Raw genomic sequence first — 24729 nt, 5'->3', positions numbered from 1 at the left:
AGTCCCCTCCGGGCGGGCCCCCCGGCCCCCCGCGGGGGGGGGGGGGTCAGTGCAGAGAGAGGCCACCCAGTGCTTGAGCTTCTCATCCCTCCCGATGCCGGGGGCCGCCCTCTCGGGACGGTGAGACGCGGGTCCCTGCCCCCACCCCCAGACACGGGGCATCTCCCGGAGCCTCAGTCTCCCTTCCGGACCACGCACTCGGGTTTCCAAGCTGCTCTCTGCACTGCTGTGAAGAGACGTGCTCCCTGCTGTCTCAAGAGAGCCCCTCTGGGGCTTAGTCAGGGGCTTTCTTCTCTGTCCCGCGTCTTTCTCTTTCAGTCCTCCCCACAAACCTGAGTCAAATAACTGACTTTGTGTGGCCACTTAGCAGTGGTTCTGACTTTTAAGGACGCTGATGTACTGCCAAGGATGATGCTTTCAGGTACTTTTCAAAGACAGTTAACTGCACTATGTTGCTGTTTTTTTATAATAAATTTATTTTATTTTTATTTATTTTTGGCTGTGTTGGGTCTTTGTTGCTGCGTACGGGCTTTCTCTAGTTGCGGTGAGCTGGGGCTACTCTTCGTTGCAGTGCGTGGGCTTCTCATGGCGGTGGCTTCTCTTGTTGCGGAGCACGGGCTCTAGGCACACAGGCTTCAGTAGTTGTGGCACACGGGCTCACTAGCTGTGGCGCACGGGCTTAGTTGCTCTGAGGCATGTGGGATCTTCCCGGACCAGGGCTCGAACCCATGTTCCCTGCATTGGCAGGGGGATTCTTAACCACTGCGCCACCAGGGAAGCCCCTGCTCTATATTTTTGCTTGTTGTATAAAGATCGACTTTTCACTCAATGACACTGTTATTAGTAATCAAAGGTTGCATCGGACCCATTTCCTCACAAGGACGAGAGGCAAACAGATCGTCCTGTCACTGGATAAGTATTGATACAAGGATGTAAACTGGAAGCAAAAGAGTCACTACTTTAACACCCCTCCTTGGCCCCAGCCTATCAGGGTTCCATAGAAAGAAACGAACAAACACCCAGCACTTGGCTTGGCAGGGCATGATCCCATCCACTCCAACAAAAGCCAGGATGATGTTTGGTTCCTTTAGACTTTGCTCATGTCAAGTGTAACTGCATCCTTTTGGACACTCGGGAAAAAAACAATTAACTTCTAGTTAATGACAGGATGATAAGGTTATTTGATATATGCTCCCCGACACTGACAGTTACCGATTTACGTTCGGTGCTTCTGATTCTATAACATCGTGGAATTTCTTCTGTTCACACCTGAAGAAGAGTACACCTATCATGGTAACACAAAAATCATTCCCCTCTTGCTCCTTTCTTACAGATGTTGTTTTGGGTGAATTGCAGAGCCCCAGAGGTGAGTCCTGCTTGGCCAAAGACAAACTCCTTTCCCTAGCCCCTGTCAAGGTCACAAATAACCATGGCTTAGTTCTGGCCAATGAACAGTAACAGAAAGTCTGCAGGGGGTGTCCAGAAAAGATGGATTTTGCTGATAAAAGCAGAGAGTCACTAAAGAAAAGGCCATTTCTGACCCCTTTGCTTCCTGCCTTGAAAGTGACCATGATGCATGGAGCTATGGCAGCCTTCTTGCAACCATACGAGGCAAAAAGGACGAGGCAGAGAACCCAAAATGCGGAAGAGGGTGGTAAGGGAATCAGACAGAGCTCCCAGTCCAGTTGAAGCAGCCTTAGAGGACGACCTCCAGACTTCATGTTAAACAACTTAATAAAATGTCTTTTTTGCTTTAAGTATCCTAACTGATAGAATAAAATAAACGAACAAAATCAGAATGGCTTCAGGCTTCTCAGTGACAGCACTAAACAGAAAACAGTGGAACAACGTATACAGAGTTTCACAGGAAGAACAGACCCGCCGCAACAATTCTATGCACTGTGAATTTACCATTCTTGTATGAAGGGAATGGAAAGTAGTTCTCAGGTAAGCAAGCCAGGAAAGTATTTCAATTATCTGAGCCAACTGAAAAACCACGTGAAGATCTACTCTCAAAATAAATAACTAAATAAACACACCCAAGAACTCAACTTATGACATAAAATGTTAGGATGCATTAAAACTATTTCAGCAGTATAGTCTAGTAGACTTGTGTAAATATGTTTATACAAATGAAAAATTTTTAAAAGAAGATACTTATATAAAATATAATTTGTTAAATAATTACATAAAATATAATTTTAACAATAAACAGAATATAAGTCCAGATAAATCAACAAAACCAGAAAGTGGGTGGGAGAAAGTATAAACATATTCATTCTTCATCTTAAAATATACATTGTTTTATTCTTGGTATTTATTCTTAGCATTAAACCAACATTTCTCTAATTTTCAATGTTTTTGTTGAATTTTTGTAAACATGAAAAATTGCAACTAGTTGAATTAAATGTAGGAAACAAACTTTCTTAACCCCTGGAGAAAAAAAACGCTAATAAAACTAAGGACCAACAAAGTAGAACACATTTTCCATGTAAGAGAAGAATGAAAATGGTAGAAAAAGCAAGGAAGCAGAAAAAAGCAGAATGACATAAAAAATTAGATAAAAGACCAAACACGAAAATGGTTTTGTCCTATTAAACTTCAGACTGTCATGTTGATCTAAAAATAAAAATACAACACTAGGTTGCTTACAAGAGGCAAACCTAAATCAAAATGACACCCAAAAAATGAAACTCATCGAAGACAAAAACGGGACTTCCCTGGTGGTCCAGCGAGTAAGACTCTGTGCTCCCAGTGCAGGGGGCACAGGTTCGATCCCTGGTCAGGGAACTAAGATCCTGCGTGCTGTGCGGTGTGGAAAAAAAAATTAAAAAAAAAAAAAAGTAAAACATATAGAGAAAAGGAAAACACTAGATGCAATGCCAGAGAGTCATTCTATGCTAATAAAGGTACACAATATAATTTCTATTCCCCAAATCACTGTATTCAAACATACCCAGCAAACACTCAGAAATAAGCAGAAGTCACAAAATTGCAGCAGGCACTTCAAACTCTCCTGTCAAGTGGACGGTAATAAGAATCAAGAGGTTTTGAATGCAGTTAATCAGGTTGGTTTAACGCATAAATTCTGAATTTTTGAAACCATGACAGACACTACTAGCCTTTAAAAAAAACACCCATCAAATATCGATTGACCTAGGGACAACAAGAGAAGCCACCGCAAAGAGAAGCCCGCGCACCACAACAAAGAGTAGCCCCTGCTCGCCGCAACTAGAGAAAGCCAGTGTGCTGCAACGAAAGACCCAACGCAACCAAAAATAAATAATAAATAAATAAATTAAAAAAAAAAAAAGAAAGCTAGATTTAAAATGTTTCCTGTGTAGTATTGAGTGAAAAAAGTAGGCTGCCCAACAGCAACTGCGGTATCGTGTTGTTTATATAAAACGACATGCATCTAACTACTGGAGGATATAGGAGACAGTTCGGGAAGGATCTACTCTCTTAGCAATTTTCAAATATACCACATGGTAGTGTTAACTACATCACATCCCCAGAACTTGTTTATCTTGTAACTGGAAGTTTGTACCTTGTGGTTACCTTTATCCAATTCCTCCGCCTTCTACCCCTGCCACTGGTAACCAAATCTGATCTCTTTTTCTGTGTTTTTTTTTTTAAGAGTCCACATATAAGTGAGATCATACAATATTTGTTTTTCTCTGTCTGAGTTATGTCACTTAGCATAAGTGACCTAATTCAAGGTCCATCCATGTAGTCACAAATAGCAGGATTTCCTTCTTTTTATGGCTGAATAACATCCCATAGTGTGTGTGTGTGTGTGTGTGTGTCTGTGTGTGTGTGTGTGTGTGTGTAACGCTTTCTTTATCCTTTCATCCATCAATGGACATTTAGGTTGCTTCCACATCTTGGCTATTATAAATATGCTGCAACGAACACGGGGGTTCAGATTATCTCTTTGAGACAGTGATTTTGTTTCCTTTGGATGTATACCCAGGAGTGGAATTGCTGGGTTCTATGGTAGTTCCATTTTTAATTTTTGGAGGGAACTCCATACGTTTTTCAGAGTGGCTGCACCAGTCTACATTCCCACCAACAGTGCACAAGGGTTCCCTTTTCTCCGCATCCTCACCAACACTTGTTATCTCTGGTCTTTTCGATGAAAGCCAATCTGAGGTGTGAGGTAGTATCTCACTGTGGTTTTGATTTGCATTTCCCAGATGATTGGTGATGCTGAGCATCTTTTCATGTACCTGTTGGTCATCTGTATGTCCTCCTTGGAAAGATGCCTATTCAGGTCCTTTGCCCATTTTTTAGTAGGATTATTATTATTTTGCTATTGAGTTACATGAGTTCTTTATATATTTTGGGTATTAACCCCTTATCAGATATATGATTTGCAAATATTTCCTGTCGGTTGTTCTTTCATTTTGCTGGTTGCTCCTTTTGCTGTGCTCACCACCTGTTTATTATTGGACCCTCGACCTTGACCTGCACACTCCCTGACCTCCATCCTTATTTTCTCTCTATTGCATTTAACATTGTCTTATTCCATATAATTTGATCATTTATTTTATTCTCTTCTACTTTCACTCCCTCACTGTAAGCTCTATAAAGGCAGAGATTTTTTATCAGTTTTGTTCATTGCTGTTTCCCCAGTGACCAGAAAAATACCTGTCACATGGCAAGCACTCAGATCCTTGCTGAATGAATAAAAGAATGCAAGAATCAAAAGAAATCAACACAGAATAATATAAAATTTTGAATCCAAGTGCAATATTCCTACTGGGATATTTCCTTTTTTAATAGACCGAATTTCCAAAGACATGAATTTTCTCTCTTCTTCTCTCATCGTCAGATGGAGGAAATCATGGTTGATCCAACAGAGTTAAGATGAGTGTTGATGGTGGTGTGATTGGCATATATACACTAATATGTATAAAATAGATAACTAATAAAAACCTGCTATATAAAAACTTAAAAAAAGATGAGTGTTATTTTAAGCCTGTACTTTTAATTTTACAGATTGAAAAGGGGATCTGGGTTCTTGCAGATTCCATCTGCAAGTTAGTCCAATAAGACTAACTAGCACTTAACACCTCAGAGTACGTGTGGATGGGTCAGTTCCACGAGTGAGCAGGCAGATGTTCTAGGGTAAGAGTGTGGGTACGTCCACTGACAACACTGCTGCTTTCAAGCTCAACAGAAAAGTTAAAAGGAATCCCTGAAATCATGCTTCAGAAAAGGTGAAATGTGCAGCCTAGCCTAAATGACTGACGAAGTTTAAAACACATTTTATCCTGTTTTGGCTATTTCCTAAAATATAGAAAAGATTTTTTTTTTTAATGGTTCCATGGTGATGGTGCAGCAACTCATTTCAAAGTGTGGCTGAAACAGGATGGTTTGTTCAGACCCACAGAACAAAGCAATACTCTGCTGACCCCATTTTAATTGCTTTGATTTCTTCTGAAATAGGTGGGATTGCGGTTTCAGAGTTGTTTCTCCAACTGCTTTTGGTCAATAATGAAACCCTCCAATGTCGCACTGCTGTGAGAAGACCCAGGTGCCCCTCAGCGTAACAGGTGTCACACGCGGGAGGCTGAATGTGTGCCCTCCACGCCACATACACGTCGGGAGCAAAGCTCAATGGAATAACGGTTCACTCTACTCAAAGCCGATTACACACGCTCACATGCCACTAGGCACATACAACAACAACAATACAATTACATCCTATATTTGTGTCGTTATTGGCAGTTTATGAAGTCCTTTCATAGACATCTGAGCCCTCAGAACAATGTGTAAGATGGGCAGGGCAGGCGTTATTGTTTTGTAGATCAGAAATCCAGGGTTTAGAGATTACTTCAACCTTCGTCTGGGAGTAAGTGGTAGAGCCATTAACAAAAGCCACACTTCCCAACTTCAAGTCCACTGCTATTTCGACGTACTCTCATTTGGGACAGACATTGCTGCTCAGGGCAAAATTTATGACCTGTGAACTTCATACTGAATTTAGTTCCAAATAAAATACTCAGGTTTTATCTTGCTTTCAGTGATAGTCAAGTTCCTTGCTGTAGACCAACCTACCTTCTGAAAGCAACTAGAAATTTTTGATGAAACACACCAAAACATCTATTTGAAGGCACTGGAGTTTAACAAGGCAGCCAGGGGCTGTAGGGCCAGGTGCCAGGAAGGAAGAGGAGCCCTGAGAATGAGTTCAACACGCTGATCCTCCTCCCCCAAGCAGTGTGGAGCCCAGAGGCTGAACCAGCCAGGAGAAGCGATGGCTTTGCAGGTGGCGGCCACGCCGGGCTCCTGCCAGAGGCATGGGGCTGGGGGTCAGGGCGCCGAGGAAGAGGGCCTCTGATAAACAGCCCAGACTTCCAGGGAGGATCCCAAAGGGCTGCTGCCCAGCAGCACAGAGATCTGGAAGCTCACCAGCTCTCTCACAAAAGACAGAACCCCAGCTCTATTCCAGCTCAATTCCAGCCTCGATCAAGGCCATCTGCCCTATCCTAACTGCCTGCCAGAGAGCAAAACTAGATCCTCTTCAGAGGATGAAAACATCAGCTACGGACTTTAAATATCTCCGTATCTGTTCATACACAACAAAATATAATAAATGAAATTAAAATTCAATCGGTGGATTTGAAAGCAGAATAGATTTTCAAAGCAGGGGAAAGAATTAGTGAACTGGAAGGAAGGCCAATAGAATTATGTCCAGACTGAAGCTCAGGGAATGAAAAAGGATAAAAAAATATGGGAAAGAGCATAAGAGGGACACAGGACATGTGGAAATATCCAGGAGTGGGGAGAGAAGATGGGGCACAAGAAAAACTGACACAGACATGAAGCTACAGATTCAGGAACAAGTACAAACCCCACCCAGGCTCAACACACAGATAGCATTAGGCACATTTTAGTGAGATGCTGAAACCAAAGACAAAGATAAATATCCTCAAGGCAACTAGAGGACAAAGTCAAGATGCCTTCAAAAAGCAACAATAAGACTAACAGTTGATATTTCACCAGGGACAGTGGAGGCCAGAAGACAAGTAAATGACGATGTGCAAGTGCAGAAAGTAACCGTCAACTTGGAAGTCTCTATTCAGTGAAAACACTCTTCAAAAATGAAAGTGAAATAAAAGATTTTTTCAGGCAAATGAAAGGACAGAATTCATTGCCAACAAATTGGCACTAAGAGAAATACACAAGTTGGATGAGAACTGGGGAAACAGTCTCGGGGGAAAAATGAAAAGGTAAGAAATGAGGAAAAATGAAATAACAACGTGCAGATAAATCTAAAGGATATTTACTGCAAAAAAACAATAAAAGATGTCCAGTAGGGTTTACACATAAAGAGGGAATTAAACCATATGACAATAAAGCATAAAAGGGAGAGGAGGAGAAGTGGTCTGTGCATTGCCCAGGAGAAAACAAGAGTATTCATTTACATTAGACTCTAATTAACAAGCTAACAGCTGAGGAGATACTTAATGCAAAGGAAGCATGAAAGGAGAGGACAAGGAACACGAACAGTTGGGACGAGACGCTAGCATTAACCCCCAATAGCCCACCAGCACTTGCGCTAAAGGGGAAAGGACTAAATACTCCAATTAGAAGACAAGACTGTCAGAGGTCTCAAAATCCAACTATCTGCTACTTATAGGAGATACACTTGAAATATAAGGACACAAAACGATTGGAAGTTGCAAAAACACTGAATTAAAGCAAGGTGGTGTGTCTGCACTGATGCTGAGCAAGACAAAAGCGTTACTAGTGATAAAGAGGGCACTTCATAACGACAAAGGGTCAGTCCCCACGAACACAATAGAAACTCACCAACAGGTCTAAATACAAAGGCTAGAGAGAGCTCCATGAAGCCCCATGCAGAGCGGGGTGTCACCCCTCCTGCTTCTCCCCCCACCGCCCCCCCTCCAAATGGCCAGCTCCTGGAGGACACAGATGATGCTCCTGTCATCGCTGGGTTCCCAGGGTGACGGGGGGAAGGGGCACCAAAGATAAAGACACAAGACTATGTTGCTCATTTAGAACAGGCTGACCATTTCTGCCCCAGTGTTAACCCAGAGGCACAGCTGGGAAACTGGGTCACAAGTGTGGACAGGCACTCGGGGATGAAGCTTTGCAAATGTTTGCTCACGGTCTTTCCAGAGACCTATGCTGGGCCCTTCAGAGACGCTAACACAGACACAAGCTGGATCGCTATTGTGTAAGCCTTAGACTCTCTCCCAGGCCCAGAGCATTCTTTCTTTAAATTTTTTTTCAAATGAAGTATAGCTGATTTACAATGTTGTGTCAGTTTCTGATGTACAGCAAAGTGATTCAGTTATACACACATATACATCCTTTTTCATACTCTTTTCCATTATGGTTTATCAAAGGATATTGAATATAGTTCCCTGTGCTCTACAGTAGGACCTTGTTGTTTATCCATCCTATATGAAATAGTTTGCATCTGCTAACCCCAAACTCCCACTCCGTCCCTCCCTCACGCCCCCTCCCCACTGGCAACAACAGCTCTGGTCTCTATGTCTGTGAGTCTGTTTCTGTTTCATAAATAAGTTCATTTGTATCATATTTTAGATTCCACATGTAAGTGATATCATATGGTATTTGTCTTTCTTACTTATTTCACTTAATATGATCATTTCTAGGTCCATCCATGTTGCTGCAAACAGCATTGTTTCATTCTTTTTTATGGCTGAGTAACATTCATGTGTGTGTGTGTGTGTGTGTGTGTGTGTGTGTGCGTGTGCGTGTGTGTGTATACCACATCTTCTTTATCCATTCATCTGTCGATGGACACTTAGGTTGTTTCCATGTCTTGGCTATTGTGAACAATGCTGCTATGAAATAGGGGTGCATGTATTTTTTTGAATTATAGTTTTGTCCAGATATATGCCCAGGAGTGGGATTGCTGAATCATATGGCAACTCTATTTTTAGTTTTCTGAGGAACCTCCATACTGTTTTTCCATAGTGTCTGTACCAACTTACATTCCCACCAACAGTGGAGGAGGGTTCCCTTTTCTCCACACCCTCTCCAGCATTTGTTATCTGTAGACTTTTTAATGATGACCATTCTGACCGGTGTGAGATGGTACCTCACTGTAGTTTTCATTTGCATTTCTCTAATAATTAGCGATGTTGAGCATCTTTTCATATGCCTGTTGGCCATCTGTATGTCTTCTTTGAGGAATGTCTATTTAGGTCTTCTGCCCATTTTTTAACTGGTTCTTTTATTTTTCTGTTGTTGAGTTGCATGAGCTGTTTGTATATTTTGGAAATTAAGCCCTTGTCAGTTGCCTCATTTGCAAATATTTTCTCCTAGTCTTTAGGTTGTCTTTTCATTTTGCTTATGGTTTCCTTTGCTAGAGAGAAGCTTGTAAGTTTGATTAGGTCCCATTTGTTTATTTTTGCTTTTGTTTCTATTGCCTTGGGAGACTGACCTAAGAAAACATTGGTGTGATTTATGTCAGAGAATGTTTTGCTTATGTTTTCTTCTAGGAGTTTTATAGTGTCATGTCTTACATTTAAGTCTTTAAGCCATTTTCAGTTTATTCTGTGTATGGTGTGAGGGTGTGTTCTAGCTTCACTGATTTATATGCAGCTGTCCAGCTTTCCCAACACAACTTGCTGAAGAGACTGTATTTTTCCCATTGTATATTCTTACCTTGTTTGCGGAAAACTGACCATAGGTGTGTGGGTTTATTTCTGGGCTCTCTAGTCTGTTCCATTGAGCCATATGTCTGTTTTTGTGCCAGTACCACATTGTTGTTTTCCTTTATAAGTTTATTTATTTATTTTTGGCTGTGTTGGGTCTTCATTGCTGCGCACGGGCTTTCTCTAGTTGCGGCGAGCAGGGGCTACTCTTCGTTGCAGTGCGTGGGCTTCTCATTGCGGTGGCTTCCCTTGTTGTGGAACATAGGCTCTAGGCGCACGGGCTTCAGTAGTTGTGGCTCGTGGGCTCTAGAGTGCAGGCTCAGTAGTTGTGGTGCATGGGCTTAGTTGCTCCGTGGCATGCGGGATCTTCCCAGACCAGGGCACAAACCCATGTTCCCTGCATTGACAGGTGGATTCTTAACCACTGCACCAGCAGGGAAGCCCCACATTGTTTTGATTACTGTAGCTTTGTAGTATTGTCTGAAGTCTGGGAGGGTTATGCCTCCTGCTTTGTTCTTTTTCCTCAGGATTGCTTTGGCAATTCTGGGCCTTTTATGGTTCCATATAAATTTTAGGATTATTTGTTCTAGTTTTGTGAAAAATGTCATGGGTAATTTGATAGGGATTGCATTAAACCTGTAGATTGCTTTGGGCAGTATAGCCATTTTAACAATATTAATTCTTCCAATCCAAGAGCATGGGATATCTTTCCATTTCTTTGAATCATCTTCAATTTCCTTTATTAAATGTTTTGTAGTTTTCAGCATATAAGTCTTTCATCTACTTGGTCAGGTTTATTCCTAGGTATTTTATTTTTCTAGATGTGACTTTAAAAGGGATTTTTTTTTACATTCCCTTTCTGATATTTTATTGTTAGTGTAAGGAAATGCAACAAACTTCTGTATGTTAATTCTTGTATCCTGCTACTTTGCTGAATTCGTTTATCAGTTCTAATGGTTTTTGTGTGGAGTCTTTAGGGTTTTCTATATATAGTATCATGTCATCTGCATATAATGACAATTTTACCTCTTCCCTTCCAATTTGCATACTTTTTATTTCTTTTTCTTATCAGATTGCTGTGGCTAGGACTTCCAGTATTATGTTGAATAGAAGTGGTGAGAGTGGGCATCCTTGTCTTGTTCCAGATTTTAGCGAGAAGGCTTTCAGCTTTTCACTGTTGAGTATTATGTTGGCTGTGGGTTTGTCATAAATAGCTTTTATTACATTGAGATATGTTCCTTCAATGCCCAGAGTATTCTTTAATCGAGATGCAGACAAGGCCTGAAACGGTCCCCAAAGAACATATAAAGGGAAAAAAAAGAGTGGTCTGGTGCTAAAAACTTGGGAGTTGGTTTTATAAAAACACTAAAAATAATAAAAACAATTGAACAAACAAAAAGCAAAGCGGCAGATTATGAATAATGGCATGGCTTCGGTCTGAATTTTGCACATAAGGTGCACGTTAGCCCCTGCACTGAGTTGGGGGGAGATGTGAAGCAAAGAGCCTTGCAGTTGGCCCCCTCCCACTGCCTGGCCACACTGGCTCCCGCACCTGCCCGCCTCTCACACCAGGACAGGGAGGTCACACTGATGGCACACAAGCAGCAGCCTCACCTCCCTCAGGGCACGAGAATGTTCCAGGGGAACGGAAACAGTGCATTCTGCCATTACACTGCCCTGGAGAACCTGAGGCGGGAAAAAGAGGAACAAAAGCCTTGGTTCTTCTCAATTTCTTGGGATTCTGTCAGCATGTGGTCAGCTGGGAACACAACTTCTCAGGAGTTTGTCTGCGAGCTACCAACACCCAGGCCTTCTTGCTTTTTGGGTGCCTTTGGGCCTCATGCCAAAGACTCCTGCCTGAAAACTGGGAACAGACAAGACACTCGTGCAGAGCGGATGGCGAGGCACCACGTCTAGGATGTAGAACTGTCAGCAGGAACATGGCCACCGAGAGCCCCATCCCTCTTTCCCTCCCCTCCCTGTGCGATCTCAGGCAGGTGGTCCCACGCCGCAGCGGGGGCCCGGCTCTCCCACCTGCCGTACGGACCGGGATAAAGCACATGGCACAATGACAGTAACGTCCAGGACTCCTGGGGAAGGGCTCCAGACACAGAGGGGTGGCTGGACAGGGGCCTCCGGCCATCTCACCTGCCTCTGCCCAGCAGGCCAGGGCCCTCCCAGACGTGGGCTCCACAGTCGGGGGCCTCTGGGGACTGGTGTGCGATGTCACCCAGAGAAGAATCTCCCTGCTGACTCCGAAGGAGCCTCCGCTGACTGAATAAAGTGAAAGCACATAAAAGCTGAGCACAGGCCAGGACACCACCCAGTGTCCGACAGTGCGTGGTTGTGGTCATTGTGGAACAGGCGTTTAAGGCTCGCTGTCACGCCACAGCCAACCCACTGCCCCGACAGCCACAGACGCCTCCGAGGCCAGCGAAGCCCAGTGCAAGCAGTGGGCCCCGCTCCGCGGAGCGCCAGCCCCGCCGACTGGGACCCTGCCCACCAGGCCCCATGGGGTCGGAGGGGGTCCGCCAGGCCCCCGGCTGACCCTTCGAATGGGGAGCAGGTGTGGCAGCGGCCACGCGGAGGCTTGGTTGTGCGTGCTGATGAAACACGACTTTCATAAGAGAAATGTAACGAGCAAACAAGGCTCTTGGCCCCCGAAATGAGAGCCCCTCCGGCACCCACTGACAAGAAGCGCAGACGCCCTTCGGAGCTGGGCTTCCTCTTGCTCCCCCAGATCTCCTGCTCTCCTAAAAATAAAACAGAATCTCACAATAATGGCCTTCAAAGCTTCACGCCAAGCTGCTGAGTTTACGTTGAGAACTTTTCCTTGGCTCCAACAATGTTTACTCTTCCCAAGTAACAGTGGGGAGCGTGGACGACATCCCTCCTACAGCCCAGCATCCTGATGAGCCGCTCTCCTAAGACAACCGACATCCACCCGGACGCTCCACCAGAGCAATCAGCACAGCCCATTACTGAAGTGCCTGCCCGCTGGATGCAATTTTCTAAAAAACAAAGGAAAAGGAGAGAAAAAAAAAAACCAAACCAGCCCCTCACGAGTTCTGATCCCTGTTTGGGCGGCATTAAAGCCAGACATTTAAAAAACGGGTCAAAACAGAGTCCTTTAGTGATTCTTTTCAAGGAAAAAAACAAAACCTCACGACTGTAATTTATTATAAGTTGAGTCGACACAATATGTCCTTGATGGAAAGGCTGCCAGGTAAACCCACCAGGTGTGGGACTTGGACGAAGTCCTCTCCCAGAGAAGGACCCGCGTGGGGTCATGGTTGATTGAGGCAGCTCTGGTCTCAGGAGCAATACTTCAGTTCTAGACACAAAGATGTTTCAAAACCCCTCATTTTTAATTTCGTGAGAAAAGGGAAAGATGGAACTCTCTAACGATTTAACTTTTGAAACCCGAAGGAAATCTGTTCCTTGAACAAGTGGTTCTCATTTTTAAGGGACTTAATACATAAGTAAATGAAAAGGAACAGTGCTGGTTGACGGGGGAGAGAAGAAAACAAGATAATGTTTCTCCCCCAAGGGTTTATTCGATTTTACTTACATCAACAATTTTAAAGTAAACCAGCTCGAGCTCTCCCCGGCAGACAGAACGATGTTCCAAAAACCTCCTGGGCTGCACCCCACTTCTACGCTTCACTTCCCCATCAGACGCAACTCTCAACAAACAAACAGAACACAACACAAAACCCTTCTGAGCCAGATTCTGGAAAGGCTTTAGCAGGGAGACGACCCTCCCCTCACGACAGCTCTGCTCTAAAAAGGCAGCAGAACATCTCTGCCGGGGCCTCGGCACCGCGTGAGGTCTGAGCCCCTGCAATGTTGGACTGGACTCCAAGTCAGCCTGGGCTTTAAATTCACTCTCAGTGCTGGAGCATCCAGAGCCGGTCCTGGGCTGCTCTCCTCCCTGTCTCTGTTCATTGCCTGGGGGATAATGCCCCGTATCACTGCTTTAAATACCACCTGTGCACTGAGCCATTCCCAAACTCACATCCCCACTAAGACCTTTCTCCTGACACATTTCCAAACACCTACACAGCAGGTCTGCCTACCTTAGACGCTCAGTGCACCTCGGACTTCACGTGTCTGGATTTCACCCTCTGACGTGTCCCCTAGACCTGCTCACCCACACCTCCTCCGTCTCACGAGGGGCCTCGCTCCGAGCCACCTTCCTTGTCCATCCATCAGCCCATCCTGTTGGCCCTGCCTTCAGAATACGCCCAGGTGTGACCGACTCCCACCTTCAATGCTGAGTCCCATCACCTTTTGCCAGGACAGTAACAACAGCTTCCAAAGGTGAGGGGGGGAGAAACAAGCCGTCTGAAAAGGCACCTTCGAAATTCCCATTGGTTTAATTTGCTTTTAAGTCTTGATAATTTATTTGAAATTTCAAATAACATTAAGTGAGGTAGAAAATCTTTTTCTTTTCTTTTTTTTTTGACTTCTCAACTGTACTTTCAAGACTAGGATGGGCTACCATCTTTCTAATTTCTAAGAGACTCTAAGAGTTCCTGTATGTCATATCAAGTATTTCACTCACAGCAGGCTTTTATATGCTCCCTCCTTCAGGTAAATATTTTTTCTTGGCACATTATTTGTTATATCCTTTAAAAAAGGTAAATAAAGCTAAATAAATAAATAAATAAATAAATAAATATCAACTGTACTTTCAAGACTAGGATGGGCTACCATCTTTCTAATTTCTAAGAGACTCTAAGAGTTCCTGTATGTCATATCAAGTATTTCACTCACAGCAGGCTTTTCTATGCTCCCTCCTTCAGGTAAATATTTTTTCTTGGCACATTATTTGTTATATCCTTTAAAAAAGGTAAATAAAGCTAAATAAATAAATAAATAAATAAATAAATAAAGCAAGCAAGCAAGCAAGCATAACCCCAAAGTATGGGTTTTTTGTTTGTTTGTTTGCAAGGCTCTGAACCTGATTCCTTGGATCTACCCCAGAAGACAGTGAAGAAGGGGTAGATTGTAACCGCGTCACTCTTCCAGTCCTGGGAGAACCTGACACAGAAGACTCATCTTGGGGGTTCATCTGATCTCCCTTACTGCTTAAAAATCTCCCTTTCATCCGCCTCTGTTCTTTTATGACTCTTCACATTATTAATGGTTTACAGGGCACTCACCACATGCTGGCCACTGGGCTAGGCAATTCACTCACCCAACGAATCCTGAGTTTACCAAGTGCTGGGAGGTGTGGCCGAACAACAAGCCCGGATGTAGCCCACTGCTCTAATGAGTACATTCAAATGATCATGTAAATAGGTAAGACACGTGCTGTGTAGGCGGTGATAAGGGTCATGGAGAAGAATCAGGTACGGAGATGCTGGGGGCATGCTGGGGGCCGGGGCCTCACTCCTAGGGCAGGAGATCAAGGGAGGGTCTGGAACAAAATCTCAGGGGAGGAGGAGCCAGCCCTTGGGAACATTTCTTTAACCCTCACGGTGGCCAGACAGTCATCACGTTACAGCGCCTCACGAAAGACAAAGGCCACAAGATTAGGAACTGGAGAGTCCCGGATTGCGACCAAGGTCTGTACGACTCCAAATCCCTTGTTCTTAATTAACCTCCACCTGCACTGCTGTCAGATTTATCACAAGTGAAGACTGAACTCTACAGGGCAAGCATTTCCATCGGTCCATACAAAGAGAGGTACTGCAGAGCCAAAAAATATTGTATTTATATAGGAAGGTCAAACACTTTAACAGCCCTCTGTTAGATATGGAGGGAGATGGGATGGATGCAGAGCAGTAACTTGATCTCCTGAACCTGACAGCCAATAATATTGGTTGTTCTAAAGCTGATACTTTGAAGACAGGACATGGCCTCATTTCTAGGCATCAAATTGACTTTGGGGAGGTTTTAATTTAGCCCAAATCCAAAAAATGTGGCAGGCAACCCAGCTGCTACTTTCACACATGCAAATGAACATGACACAGTAGCTGGAGCTAAAATTAAAGCCACCTAAAACGCAGCCCACTGCAGGATGAATATTCCAACATCTGTTCGGACAAACTCGTATTTCAAAAACTGGAAGAAAAAAATATATATATATAGTTTTGAGGACACTTAAGGGACTTGCAGTGGAGACAGAAGCCCGGCCCACACGTTGATGAGCCATCAGAAAGGACACCCTTTTCTCTCCGCTCTGAGGGAAGGTCACAGCCGGAAAACAGCTCTTATACCAATGAGGTGAAACCCACACCACCTCATGGAGATGTAATTCAAAGCGGTCAATTCCAGTCGCCAGGTAAGATGTTTGAGCTAGATTCTGCTAGAACCTGAACCCGCTCCTGAGTTTAGGCCAAGCCCCTCTGAAGAGCCGCGCTGGCCCTTTCTGGCCTTCAGTCACTGTTCCTCATCACCAGGCAAGTTATGATGAACATCGCTCTCCGTGCAGCAAGGACAACCTTCGTGTCCCGTCCGTGAGCTGTGGGGAGCGGCTGGCACAGGCGGGGTGCAGTGGGCCCACGAGCCTGGGGATGCGGGTGGCGGGTACGCGTGCGTCTGGGACCCTCCCCCGACGCGCAGGCGGGCACCTCCCCGCGGCCGTGCACCCGGCTTCAGGACGCCCCCGGAGCCCGCGCAGTCCCTGGATCCCTGCTCAGCAACCCCCATTCCAGATGGGTGTTTACCAGTTACCCGTGCTGACTTTAAGCAGCAGCCCGGCACAGGGGCTGAGTAAAGCTGCCTTAAATATAAATTAATGGGTTACAGGGAATATTAAGCAAAGATAATCTTCTGGGCTGGATTAAGAAAAATGACAAGCTTCTTAGTATCACGTGCAATATATATGTTTATATATCAATCATATGTTTCGCGTATTATATCACACACACACACACACATCCTGAGTCTGAAAGAACTGTAATTCTGCACACTTGTGAGCTGTTCTGGGTACACAGAGCTGACCACAACCCCCAAAAAGCTTGGTAAGAGCAGGGAGAGAACACCTGTGTGGTTAAGTGGTGCTTACACAGTTACAAAGTTCCCCTGAAAGCACGAGAGAAGAGGAAAATCCTCTTTCAAGGTGTGCTATTCAACTTAGAAGACAAAGCCAAGCGTTAACACGTGTTCACGTGGAGCTTGGTGGCTCTTGCCTCTCTTCAGCTCACCTGCCCCTCATTCCCGGGAACTCACACCCATAGAAATGGGACCAGGGCTGCCTGTCACAGCCCGGTCACTGGCCTCCTGCCCAGATGCCTCCAGCTCAGGACTCACCTGGACTCCCGTCACCCGGGTGCCCTGAACGAGCTGGACTGGAGCAGACTGTCCAAGAGTAGTGCTGCCCCCTCACCTCCCGCCACCCCGTCACCTCCCCATCCGCCAGAGCAGGAGAGGCTTCTCTGGCTGGAATCCCGGGACCTGAGTGCAGAGTCTGAGTTGCAATGGACGTGGCATCCACGTACCTTTACGAGATGGATGAAGGACTCTGCAAGTAACCAGGTGAGCAGGAAGGCCTAGCGGCACCCGGGGCAACAGCTGCCCTCCAAATGTGGCTCCTTATTTTTTAATACAACAAGACTCACCGTCTAAGGACCCCACTGTGAAGAGCCTCCCAATGAAAGATCGTTACCAGCAAGGTTCAGAGGTACAGAGTGGCAGTGAGGGTCATGGTGTCACTTTCCTAGTCAGTGGTGACAAGTGCACATTTGAGCGTCTGGAGGCCTGAGAAGCCCCAGGTCCCCGAGGAATCCAGGGAAGGACGTAGAGCAGAGTCTCCCACCAGCCCCAGCCTCCAAGTGAGGAGATGGCCCCGGGCCCCCGCCTCCGACATCTGCTCAGCTGAACATCGACCCTGCGGGGCTGTTTCTTTCTCCTTTCTGGTCTCTAGAACATTCCCAACTCAGGCTTCCCAGTAAGCAAGACTTTAGCACTTCCTCCCATTGAGCTTGTGAACGACGGAAAACTTATTTTGTGAATGATTTTAAAAACAACGAGTGACCAGTACAGACGAGGGCAGTCACACCACTTTCTCTCGGTGAGTCTCATGCTCTGACCAGCAGCCTGCAGCCTCTGGACACGCCAGGGGCGTTGGGAGGACTGGAACCTGGCCCCAAGCAGCCCTTTCACATCCCGCGGGTGAAGTTCCATTGCCACGTGCCTCGGAATTTTCCTAGTTTTCCGGCCCCGTAAATACATGGCACACGCTGTTTTGCAGAGCAACAGAAGAAACGAGGATCCCAGGGGAAGCTACTCACTGTGAGGCAGGAAGTGGCCAGGGTGGCGCCCGGCCGCGGGCTGACACTTACTGGTCATGCCTGGTGTCGGGGACGGCTCTGTCCATCTGCAGCTTATCGCTCTCCACTTGGTTGAACTTGTTGCGGGCATAGGGGTCCTGCCCGGAGCGGACCATCGTCCCGCCAACGTAAGCCTCCTGGTTGAAGTCCCGCCATCGCACTTTCCCTGCAAGGAGCAGAGCAGAGGGTGTGGGGCGAGGGCACGAGGGAGCAGGGCGCTTGGCCCCAAGGCCACGCGTCAGCGCGACTTCCAGGAACAGCGCCAGGGCTGCCGCTGCTGGCGGTTCTAACCAGCAAACCACCTGAGAACAGGCAGCACCATGCCTGTGAACTGGCAGCCTGAACCGTTACAGCTTGCAGCGTGCAAGTTAAAACCAAGACTTCGAGTATTTGTCCCGTGAACAGAATTCTATGCCAGTCAAAGTATCCCGGAGAATAGCACCGCTGACACTCCATACAAAAGGAGATAAGCTCTGCTTGCCCCACCTTTCCAGGGATTACAGTAATGCCCAAAAGCACCTCAGACATGGTGACAAAGATCCTGAACAAATGAAAGTAAGGCACCCCCATCGTGTGACACCAGGTGGCACAAAGTAAGTGTTTACACAAAAATAACACCCCCAAAGAAAAGGATACCAAAACAACCCCGGAGAGACCTCCTCAGAGATACTTCCTGCAGCCAATGCCACATGGACCCCATAACGTGGTACGTGAAGCCTTTTCTGGCACACTCACACCCTGGCACGCCGACGTCCTAGGACACACACGCCCTGGCAGCCTCACATCTTAGCACACTCACGTGCTGGCACACGCCCCCTGCACGGTCACATCCTTGCACACTCATGTCCTGGGACACACATGGCCTGGAATGCTCACACCCTGGCACGCTCACCCTGATCACACTCATGTTCTCAGCAGGGGGGGACGGACACCGAGGTAGTCTGGCCTGTCCGCACAGACGTGAGCCTCGACTCCGCTGCCTGGATTAGCTGTTGCGGCTCCAGGACCCAGCACAGGGTTCTCCGAGAACACGCACTGGCCTGGAAGTTTGTGCCAGGGTTGGGTAGGGGCAGTGCTGGCGCAGCCTGGGATCTGGAGGGAAGGGCACTGCTGGGTGGGGCGAGCCTGGACAGGCCCGGGCGCGAGAAGGCAGAGACGTGAGCAAAGGCGCCAGTGCTCAGAGGGAGAAGAGTGGGAGGAAAGAGCGACTCGAGAGCAAACTGAGCTGGGACTTACTGTCCACCTGCCTCGCCCTGGGCTGAAATCTCTGTTGACCACTTGCTACCTCTATGATCTTGGGCAAGTTATTCATTCTTTGAAACTAAGTTTCCTAAAAATAAATAAATACATAAAATGAAAAAAGATTTTTCAGGAGAATTTAACGTGCCAATTCAGTAGATGTGCAAACTCAAACCAAATTAAAAAATAAAAAAAAAAAAAAGGGAAAGAAAAACAGTGACAACAACTCCTGTCCCCTTGAAGTGGTAGCGCTCTAGTGGTCACAGTGCCGTGACGAAGCAGAGAAACAGGAGGCCAAGGGGCGGGCAGCTGGGGGCCGCTGTTCTACAAGGGCTGGTCTGACTGAGAGATGCCCTCATGAGGGAGGGTGGCCCTGTAGCCCTGGGGAAGAGCACAGGGCGCAGCAAGGCCCCGGGATGGGGCAGGGCCCCTTCTGCAGCGCGTCAAACGCTGGGCGTTCGGTTAAGATCAACAGTGAGTTACGACACTAGCGTGTGTACCTGCGTGCATGCTTGCCCAACAAAGGCCCCTCCGCACACCATCAAAAGAATGCCATGCTCCTTTCCCTATTTCAGAGATGAGGAAACGGAGATCCAGTCACCTGCGATTTGTTCCAGGTCGTAAGTAAACTTTCTATCTAAAAGCCCATCCCCTTTCTCGTTACAACTGTCCTGCGAGGTCAAACCCCCCATCTCATCACAGCTGGTTGCCATGGAAATGATGCTCGGGGTCACAGAGGTCCAGCCTCTCAAATAGGAAAGCAATTCCAAAACCCACGAGCTCCCAGGCTACGGGGTGATCCCGTGCCCCTGATAAATGTCTGGCTATGGGAGCTGGCCCGTGTGCCCGCATTCTCTTCCATCTAAGATGAAATGTTTCCAGCACACGTTTTCCACGCTGACAGCCCTAGAGATAGCTATGGATCATCCACTCTCCCCACCTTTCTGCCTTCACCCTGTGCTCCAGCACACCAGCCCCTCCTCCTCACCTTATGACCTCACCCCTCACAGGCTACGTGAAGCAGGAGCCTCAGCCAAAATCCACCCCGGCTGCGCCAACCACAGAATCCAAATGAGCTGGCTCCCACTGATTTGTTTAATGGCCTGAAAACTCTTCACTGCAACAGAGAACTTGGAACTACGTCGCCCCATCCAAGGCCAGAGGAAGGACCGTCACCCAAGAGATGCTCGTCTCTAGTTCTGCTTCTTGCGTGGAGAACTGGGGTCAGCAGGAAGAGGGCTGGTCGTCGGGCATCTGTGTGTGGGGGTGAGGGGTAAGGCCTCTGCTGAGCTCCTGGACCTTCAATCTCTTTGTGCCATCAGACCCCCAACCCCTTTCTGCAATAAGGCAGCACAGGGTTTCATGGATGCCTCATGTCAATCAGCTCTGGGGCTGGGGTTTTCCCTGCCTCCGCCCCAAGCCATTGCTGTGTACTAAGTGTCGACTACATGCTAGGTATCTCACTGGCTCCTGTGGGTACAACAGCGAACACAGAGCTGATGCCCACCTGTGGAGGTCACGCTCTGGGAGACGGCGGAGGGCTGCAATAGACAAGAAGATAATGACCATGGTAACAACTGCACCACTGAAGCCTGAGCTAAGTGCTCAGATGGTGAGGACTGTAGTTCTATGGAAGCACCTAACAGAGGAGCCCGGTCTGGACGGAAAGGGGGGTCCGGGAAGTGAGGGGCTCCTGGGGAAGGAGCATCTGAGCTGAGAGCTCAGCAGCCAGCAAAGCAGTGGAGAAGAAGCCCTCTGTGACTTCACACAGAAACACATTTTTCTTCAACCTCCAAAGAGGGTGTGACCACAGTCCCCGCAGAGGCACCCCACAGTGACCCCTGCTCTCTGACATGACATCCTCTATAGCACTCCTGGGGGCCCTGCCTGGCCCGGTGACAGTTAATTTCCCAAGGCACACACCATTTTACTGGAGACAGATTATAAATGACTTTATAGCTTAGTGATATGTTAGAGCGCAGCAGGGACCCTCAAAAATGTTTGACTATGACATACATCTCACATCATGGCCCGGACGTCATGCTGTAAACACACACACACAGCTGAAACGAAGGTTTTTCCCCTTGCTATGTGTGAACACATAATATTCTATTGTTTTATGTGGGTGTGACTCATAAAACTGGCTCCACACTCTAATAATGGGTCAGACCCACTGGGCTAAAGAACCATTATAGAACTCGGTTATTTCTGTATTACACAGAATTGCTAGGGTTGGAGCAGAGTCAGAAAAAGCAGCGAGAGCAGGCTTCTCAGAGGGAATATATGCCTGGGTCCAACCCCAGGCAGAAAGGGAAGCAGCAAGTCAGAGGCTGGAGGGAAACCATCAAAACCGTAGATACCGTGTCTGAATATACTGACTTTTTAAAAACGACACTCATAAATCATCTTGTATTTTTATCACGTCTTTAAAATATTAGAAAGAGCATTAGAGTAAGAGTTTCCAAAAAATACACGAAAATCTAGTGAAAATGGACTTGGCTAATCAGAAGCAGTGGATGGAAAATATCCCCCAGATATGAAACTTCTCATGAGAAGACAGAAGCCAGCTTCACCACCGAGATGACAGGAAAATAGAACAGGTGCTGAAACAACAGGAGGGGAGGGAGGGACCTTCACCCTGAAAAGGGCTGTGGAAACCACTCGCTTATTACACGAGGTTCTGCAGGTCTTTAGGAGGAGATTGACAGGCCTTCCTAGACGTGGCCTTTGAAGCTGAAGGAGGGACTGTGCGACCCTGAGTGTTGACACCTCTGGTTCTGTACGAAGGTGAGGCTTCCTGATGGTTCCGTCAGGCTGACACCCCCCGCCCCACTGACAGCCCTCAGGCAGCCTCCGAGCCCCTTCCACAGACACCCACGGCCGCCCCGCCCCCCGACCACCCTTCGAGGTCAAGATCGTCCCCTGATGTCCCTGTGGTACCATTTCTCCCAGGGTCAGGAAGGGGCTCCTGGCAGGCAAGGACCAGCCTCCTGCTTTGCCCGTGGCCCGGGCTGATCACGGGGAAGTGCATCTCTCGGAAGAAGGCCCGGCTCCCACAGGTGGTCTCCCGCTGCTGACACCCACACCTGAGGACTGTTCTCGAACGTGCTGGATGTGGGCCCTAGACCTCCTTCCAGTGGTTTACAGGCTTTTTCTAAATGGCACCCTCTCAAGCCGGCCTCCCGTCCCTCAGCCAGGAGCCACGGCAGAACCCGGGCCCCAGGGACAGGACCTCTGGCTCTGTGAACGTTCATGACAGAGACCTGATCACCATTCTGGCCAGCCTCGCCCCCTTGGCCCTCCACAGGGCAAGGCCTGACCTGACCCACCATCCACGCAGAGCGCAGGCGAAACTGCGACACTAGAAGGCAGGGCTGTTTGGTTTTAATGCACTTACTCCGCTCTGCCAGCTGCCAGCAGCCTCCCAGGGCGGCCACCTCCTCCAGGAAGCCTCCCTGGCATCCCCAGCTGCAGCCCCTCCCCAGGGCCTTCCTCACACGCCGCTCCATCCTGACAACGGCTTTCTCACACACCTCTTGTCACAGGGCCTCACAGGGTTTACCACCTCTCCATCTAATAACTAACTCAAAATCCTGCCGGGGCTCACTAACTGCTGTTTGCCCTGCTCTGCCGGCACCTCGCCCGCTCAGCAGTCCCCAGGAACCACGTGCCCTGTCTGTATACGGTCTGGACTCGGAGACGCATTCATTTAAAAGCATCTGAGGTCTCTTCAGACGCTCAGCCTTCAATATTCTCCTAACAGCATCGCTGTAGGCTTTCCAGTCTGGACATCAAGGTCTAGATGGAGAGGCCGGAGATCAGCTCGGCTTCCTCTGTCTCCTGCCGGGGGGGCTGGACGACGACTCAGCCTGTCGTCCCACCCCCCGCCCCCCTGCCGGCCCCAAGCACCTCCCTCGCACGGTCACCTGCTGGGGGACCAGCCGCCCCCAGTTCTCTGCTTCCCCGGAGCCGACAGGGCTGGAACCCGCCGCACAGCACACGTGTAATGACTGTTTAAAACCACACCCTGCCAAGCCCACGTCCGACCTCGGCATCCCTTACAGCCTCCGATAGTCCTGCGGACGCTCCCAGAGACCCAGGGCCCCGCGGTCACTCTGGCCTCCTCTTCTGCTCATCTGGTCTCTGATGGGAGCTCCTCACCCAGCGGCCCCGAGCCGTCCAGGCGGGCAGCAGGGAAGGGCGCGCTGCAGCCGCTCCGGCCCTGCAGCCAAGACACACGACGCCCAGAGGCAGGGAGGAGCCGGGGCCCGGGGGTCGCTGCCTCTGGGAGAGAAGCGCCAGGACCTGGAGAAAGGTGGGGACTGAGAAGACAGCTTCCTGCCACTCCTGCTGCTGGTCCCCTCCGCAGGACACACACCTGCGCGCTGGCCGCCCCGCCCTCACCGCCCGCGGCTCCCCGGCCCAGCAAGTGCTTCTTTTCTTCCTTTCCCATTTCCGGCTTCCTTGGCCACTAACATTCTTCCCCTGTCACCCCTGCTGTCCCTCACAAGGCTTTGCACTTACTTTCTGGAACCCAGAGTCTCTTCTCTCTCCCCTTACCCACCCACCAGGCCTTGAGTTACATCTGTCTTTCCAGAATCTTTTTCTTCCTAGTGGAGTTTTGGGATTTCCCCTCCTGCCCACCTTAACCAGACTGCAGAAGAGCACAGCATCCCTGGAGCAGAGGCCAGCCGGGAATCACAGCCACGCATGGTCCATGGAGCCTGCACGGGGCGCGGAGGTCGGGGGGCCCCAGCTCTGTGCCCTGTGGTTTCAGGGCAAGGCTGGCTCACGCAGGGTCCTAAGTGCCACTCAGGACATCAGTGCCATGGGAAAGCTCATTCTAGGCTCCTAATAACCAGTCCTCCAATTACCTTTGAGAAAAGACGCTTTTATATTCAAGAAACTGCTTGCCTTTGGATGACTTGTTCAATTAACTTTAAAATAAGTTTAAACATTTCCAAACACCATCATATCTTTCTTAAAATTTTCATTTTTACTAAACCTCGTATTTAAAGAAACAATGATGTAAATCTATGAAAATGAATGTTCAAAGGATTAACCCCACAAAACACATGGCAACACCAAGACACACGTGGTCTTCAGATGAGAGACCACTCAGGTGTGACAGTCCTTTGGGGGATCAGGGCCCTGCTGACACACACCCCGGGGGGCAGCTTCACTGTCCACACCCACAGGTGCACGAGGGGAAGGGAGGGCCCCGCTGCTGGGGTCCCTCCAGCCAGGGGACGGGAGCGTCTGGGTGCTGTGCTGGCAGCACGGCCACGCTGCAGATCTTCACTCAAGTCCTCCCTGGGAAGGACAGCTTAAACAAACTGAAAGCTAGCCTGTGTGAAACAGCGAGCCTCTTCTGGGAAAGGGGCTGAGGAGGGAAATAGAATGAATTCTAAATCAAAGGACAAAGCTCTCGGATTTAGTTTAGCCTCTCAGTTGATCTCAGATTGAATGTAATTTTACTATGCTTAAAAGGAAAAAAATTCCTCATATTCTTCCTCTAGAAGGTCATAACACTACACAAAGAAAGAGAA

The 24729-nt window shown here is 47.8% G+C and overlaps 1 protein-coding gene across 1 annotated transcript in view; it reads right to left on the bottom strand.

The window, feature by feature from the left end:
• GALNT2 (polypeptide N-acetylgalactosaminyltransferase 2) overlaps window positions 1–24729 on the bottom strand; it is a 184142-nt gene that overhangs the window by 49214 nt on the left and 110199 nt on the right. Inside the window, exon 3 of the mRNA XM_024117061.3 lies at window positions 17954–18107. Within this exon, the coding sequence (XP_023972829.1) occupies window positions 17954–18107 (154 nt within the window). The remainder of the gene's footprint in view (window positions 1–17953; window positions 18108–24729) is intronic.

Source organism: Physeter macrocephalus, chromosome 20 (assembly GCF_002837175.3).
Source record: "Physeter macrocephalus isolate SW-GA chromosome 20, ASM283717v5, whole genome shotgun sequence".
Classification (NCBI taxonomy): Eukaryota; Metazoa; Chordata; class Mammalia; order Artiodactyla; family Physeteridae; genus Physeter; species Physeter macrocephalus.
The sequence above is the reverse complement of the archived record's forward strand: the minus strand, read 5'-3'. Positions and strand labels throughout refer to the sequence as shown.